Source organism: Saprolegnia diclina, assembly GCF_000281045.1.
Source record: "Saprolegnia diclina VS20 unplaced genomic scaffold supercont1.37, whole genome shotgun sequence".
Classification (NCBI taxonomy): domain Eukaryota; phylum Oomycota; class Saprolegniomycetes; order Saprolegniales; family Saprolegniaceae; genus Saprolegnia; species Saprolegnia diclina.
Window position 1 is genome coordinate 445,709 of NW_008246104.1, and position 5,100 is coordinate 450,808.

The following is a 5,100-nucleotide window of genomic DNA, read 5'->3' on the forward strand; positions in this document are numbered from 1 at the left end:
CACTGAGGGGCTCGGTCATCGAGGTGGGTACTCAGACGGCAGGAAGGCTATGGTCTGAAACTAGCCCATCGACCTGAATGCACCGGTATATATATGAGCGTGTTTTGCGTTATCTTTTTAGTTACACAAAGACTTCGCATACGTAGAGACTAGCAATCTCCTTCTTCTTCTTCTTTCGCTCGCCGGGCCGTGGCTGCGCAGGCGGCGGCGCGGGGGCTCGTCTGGCTCTTCTGTCGTCGCCCTACGACGCTTGCGGCCGCGGGAGAGGCACTGGACGACAAGGTCAGTAAAGCTCTTCCAGGCGTCGCGGTCGGCGGCAAAGCTACGCTGATGTCAAGATCCTCGGAAGACCCAGTCCCACGCGGAGGAAGTCCCACGCGGTACACGCATGCGCGAGCTCGCGATCGACTAGCTGCTAAATAGCCCATGCTTGGGCAGCTGGTCGATGTCCGGGCGAAGCCCTCAGCGGACGTCTTGCTCGGCACGATCCTCTCAATCTACTCTGGCTGGCTGGCTTGCGGCGCACCGAACGTGGCTAAAGGCTCCGGCGGCCGGCCACCAGCGAAAGCGCGTGCCCCGGTACCCAGCCATCCTGAGGCGATTCTTGTAGCAGCAGATGCGTTCTTCGCGCCCATACCGACGAAGCGCGTGCTGCCCTCTCGGCTCTGATCGAGACGCACGCTCTAGTTCCCAAAGTTCTCACGGCGCAATGACGTATTTGCTCGTTGCGGGGACACACCGACGACCCAGACCAGCACAAAGCTTGAGCCAACGTGTGCTTGGTCGGCGAGACGCATAAGAGCTCGCAACTGCACGAGGCGGTGCGTCGATTCAAGGCCGACACAGTGTGAAGCACCGTTGCAACGTGCAGTGCAAGATCGACAAGCACCAAGGCCGCCGTTGGCGCGTGCAATCACGCGTCGGTGCCGCCTCTCTTGCAGCACGACGCCGACATGGGTCTCGCTCGTGGACGAGACCCGGGACGGCGCACGACCTCGTTCTTGGTGTGCGGTGGCGTACGTGGCTGGCGGCTTTCAGCCGACTTGGTGCCCGCAACCCGCCAGTTGCGCTGTTGCGGTCCTTGCATTCCTCTGGCGTGTGGATACATTCCACTACAGTTCGTCTGCAAAGCCGGGCCTGGCGGGAAGGTTAAAATTATAGTTTCAGGTGCAAACGTTTGATCTTGCCTCGTCGTGCTTGCGTAAAGTAGATGTACGCAAGGCGCTCTTGGAACGAGGCGCAAAGCAAGGCTCGGTATACACATCGGCATGTTGGGTGTGGCGATGTGGCGGTCGCGCTTGTCACTTGTATTATCCGGACGACCGGATATTCGCGTCAAAGATCCAAAAAAACCAGGCAGGACGCACGCAATGACGAGTAGCGCCAACGACGCCGCTGCCAGCACCACTACAGCCCGGCGCGCGGCAGGCGCCGGCCGCGGCTTCACGCTCCGCAGCACTCTCAGCTCGCTGCCCAGCGGACGCGACAACAACGACAGCATGCGCAACAACAACAACGACAGTACTGGCAACGACGACGACGGCGCCGCAATGCTTGCGCTGCTGTTGGCCAGCACAGACGTCGACGTCGACATGGGCCTCGGCCACGAGATGGGTCACGGCGCGGTCGCCTCGCCCAACGCTTCACGGCCGCTCGTCGTCGATACGGGCAGCGCCCACAACAGCGGCGACGACATCGCGACGAATAGCTGTCACTGCCAGACACGTAATGCCGTATGCAGGACCCAATGACTCATTTGACAACAGAGAAAGATGAAGATTGCATGCATCGTAGTACATTACAGACATTATGATCCATTTTGTCGTCATGGATAAGCATATGATCAACCGATCTGCGTATTCATATTGACTTAGACCGCGCTGTAGACATTGTTCGGTGCTTGCTGCCGCGACACAAAGTACCCAATGACAGCGCCAACGAGGCAGCCGCCGACGCCGACGATCGCCATTGACGTCACCGAATAGCCCGAGGCTGCATTCGTCAGTGAGGTGGCACTGCTTTCTTCGATCTTTGCTTCTGTCACCGAGCCATTTGTCAAGCCGGTAGGCCACGACAAGGTGCCGTTGGGGCCGCAGATGGCGTCGTCCGTCGCAAAGGCCGTCATGTTTAAGAACGTCTCGATTGGGCAGAGCTCTGACGTGCAGTGGGGCACCGGCAGCGGCTTGCCGAGGTACGTGAGGCGGAAGAAGAAGCTGCCGCCATCGCGCGCGTAGAGCTCGAGCGTCACGTGGCTTGCGTACGGAACCCACTCGGTGAGGTACACGTCGCCACCGAGCGCGGCGAGCAGCGGCATGAGCGTCGAGTCGTGCACTAACACCAATGTCAGATCGTCATGTCGTCAAGTTTTGTCGTCCAACATACCCGCCGAGAGCACAAACCGTGGGCCGCGGCCCGCCAGTGCAGCTTCAAGACGGGCGCGGATGAGCGCGACAAACTGGGCGCTGCCCGTCTTGGCGTAAATGTTGTTCTTGTAAAAGTACGGGAGCAGCGCGGTGGTCTCGGCGCGAGTGGCTGCCTGCAGAAAAAAGGTGCTGTTCATTTGGCCCGGCAGACGCTTGTCGTTGCAGCGCTGCGTGAGGAGGCAGTCAAAGCCGAGGTCGTCGTTGAAGCCAGGAATCGTCGCCTGCAGCTGTGCCCGGATCGCCTTGTTGGTGCGGTTGGTGTTCCACGCAGCGGCCTCGGGCGACGCTGCCCACGCCTTGCTCAGCGCAGTGAGCGCCGGGCACGTCGTCGGGTTGGGGATCCAGTGCGAGACGGCCATGTCGCTCGTGTGCCACGGCACAACGACACGCTCGCTCGCTGCAAACATGTTTTGGACGACAATCTACACAGTCCATAATGAATGAGGCGCAAGGCCGCAACAACGATGTGTGGACGGACCTGGCCCGACCCAAGCGTCCGGTCGAGGTCCGTGCTCTCAAAGTACACATCTACACAGCGGTATTACATATGGGAGCGACACCAACAATGGCGGTGAAGCATCTACCTGCGGTGTTGGTGAGATCGATGGCTTCGTCGGCTTGGAAGAGCGCGAGTGGGCCCTGGCCCACGTACGCCTTGCGAAAGTACGCGCCGTTCTGCTGCTGCTGCGTGTAGCCTTCGTCGATGAGCTGCCCGAGGAGGCAGTTGCCACGAAAGACGTTGGCGCCGTCGACGTAGATCTTGTCAAAGGTCAAGGACGACGGCACGCTGCGTGACGCGTGCAAGATTGGCGCCACTTGGTCGCGCAGGTTGCAGTTCCACACCTCCTTGTAGTCGGTCCAGCACTTGGCGCCGCTGTACGGCGTGCGCGCGCCGTGGCGCACCATGATCTGCACGTGCACGAGCTTCATGCTCGACGCCTGCGGGTCCGCCACGGGCTGGATCGCAAACTCCGACATGTCCTTGGCGCAGTAGCGCGGGTAGCCCGACGCATCGATGGCAAAGCCGGCGGCGGCCGCGACGGTCAAGGCGGCGGTGAGCGCACGGGGCACGAGGAGCATGGCACCGAGGTGGGCAATGACTAACTGACCACAGTCGCTGTGGTTTTCCGAGCTTGCACGGTGGGACTCAGTCCTGGATGATCGCAACGCGCACAAAATGTATTTACGATCGATTTGTGTCGACACAAATGAATGGATAACATACAAATGCAGCGTCGATGAGGTTTCGAATTGCGACCCATTTCAATATTATCCGGATGCAATGGCTGCGGTACCGGTACGGTGCTCATCGTGGGTGCACTTCAGCACCCAACGTCCTTTGGGTTCACTGCCGGTTTTCGACACCGTAGCGACTTGGCAGTCGTGGATCACTGGGTTTTGCTGCAAAGGTGCCGAACATTATCTTCCTATGGGCTTTGCGCTTCCTGAACCGCTCGGCTGCGTCTTGCTTGGCGAGCTCGGTCCTCTCGTGCAAGACCTCCAGTACTGTGGGTTGTCATGCGTGTCGTGACCTTGTTGACCATCAAGTTGGGCTGCTTCAGAGGCAGTATATATATATATGAACGTGTTTCGCGTTATCTTCATAGTTACACAAAGACTTCGCATCCGTAGAGACTAGCAATTCAGAGGCAGTATGGCTCCGGAATCGCCTCGGCGCAGTAGAAGACCGTGGCGGCAGCAATCTGCGCTTTTTCGTCGCTGGTCGTGTCACTTGTTGAGCGAACGGTCGATCGATCGACTCGGATGTTCCGACGTATCGGCGCCACCAAGGGTAAGCTTTTTTATTGACCCTTGGCGCCACGTTGAAGTGCGCGGGCCGTGCGCCACGCAATCCACGCATATAAGTGGTAGATATCTTAGGATTTCAACGCCATTTTATCCAATCCAGTGCCATCAAAGACCAATCCAAACACTTCAAGTTGGACCAGGATTGGCCATAATGCGAGAAGATGCGCCGCGGATTGGTCAAAATTATCGTGCCTGATCAAGGCAAAGCCCAATTCGGCTCTGTCGCAGCTGTGCGGATGACCGAGCCCGACTGCAAGACGCTCTGGATGGGCGACGTCCAGATCAACTGGGACGAGGCCTACGTGAGCTCGCTCTTTGACGCCGTTGGTACGACGACGGCACCAACTGTATCGTCCGTTCACTGCTGCAACGTACTAGGCCACATCCCAGTCGTCAAGCTCATCCGCGACAAGGCCACGGGCTATCCCGCCGGCTACGGCTTCCTCGAGTTTGACTCGCAAGAAGCAGCGATCGACGTCTTGGCAGCGCTCAATGGACAGCCGATTCGTACGCGCCGCCACATCGACGAAGCCTCATAGCTGTGCCTCGTAGCCAACACGCCGCACCGATTTCGCCTCAATTGGGGCGCGGGCGGGAAGCGCCTCGAATACATGCAAAAACACTCGATCTTTGTGGGCGATCTCGCCGGCGACGTCACGGACGACGTGCTCTTTGCGACCTTCTCGGCCAAGTACGCGTCCGTGCGCGGCGCCAAAGTCGTGCTCGATCAGATGAGCCGCATTTCCAAAGGCTTTGGCTTTGTGCGATTCGGCGTCAAGGCCGAGGCCGACCAGGTACTACACGCCATTGTGCATCTCCTACGACCACATTATGGGATGCTAGGCGCTGCTGCAGATGCACGGCGAAG

At 59.1% G+C, this 5,100-nt stretch overlaps 3 protein-coding genes across 3 annotated transcripts; 2 read left to right on the top strand and 1 right to left on the bottom strand.

The window, feature by feature from the left end:
- Positions 1-1,356: 1,356 nt before the first annotated feature.
- Positions 1,357-1,751, top strand: SDRG_10837 (hypothetical protein; the record flags this gene model as incomplete). Its single annotated transcript, XM_008616849.1, has 1 exon — positions 1,357-1,751. The coding sequence occupies exon 1, from the start codon at positions 1,371-1,373 to the stop codon at positions 1,749-1,751; it is 381 nt and encodes a 126-aa protein (XP_008615071.1). The 5' UTR covers positions 1,357-1,370.
- A 16-nt stretch (positions 1,752-1,767) lies between these two features.
- SDRG_10838 (hypothetical protein) lies at positions 1,768-3,579 on the bottom strand. The gene is made up of 4 exons (XM_008616850.1): positions 3,008-3,579; positions 2,902-2,951; positions 2,383-2,845; positions 1,768-2,331 (listed from the first exon to the last, which is right to left on the bottom strand). Exons 1-4 carry the CDS (start codon positions 3,501-3,503, stop codon positions 1,871-1,873), a joined length of 1,470 nt encoding a protein of 489 aa, XP_008615072.1. The 5' UTR covers positions 3,504-3,579; the 3' UTR covers positions 1,768-1,870.
- An 889-nt stretch (positions 3,580-4,468) lies between these two features.
- Positions 4,469-4,967, top strand: SDRG_10839 (hypothetical protein; the record flags this gene model as incomplete). The annotated part of the gene is made up of 4 exons (XM_008616851.1): positions 4,469-4,559; positions 4,611-4,739; positions 4,785-4,923; positions 4,964-4,967. 4 exons carry the CDS (start codon positions 4,469-4,471, stop codon positions 4,965-4,967), a joined length of 363 nt encoding a protein of 120 aa, XP_008615073.1.
- Between the last annotated feature and the right edge of the window lie 133 nt (positions 4,968-5,100).

Bases quoted from the DNA above. Each gene is read 5' to 3' on its own strand.
- SDRG_10838 (XM_008616850.1), bottom strand. From the start codon at position 3,503: ATGCTCCTCGTGCCCCGTGCGCTCACCGCCGCCTTGACCGTCGCGGCC. The intron at 2,952-3,007 runs GTAGATGCTTCA...ACCGCTGTGTAG, and splicing joins CGATCTCACCAACACCGCAG to ATGTGTACTTTGAGAGCACG. The intron at 2,846-2,901 runs GTCCGTCCACAC...TGGACTGTGTAG, and splicing joins GGACGCTTGGGTCGGGCCAG to ATTGTCGTCCAAAACATGTT.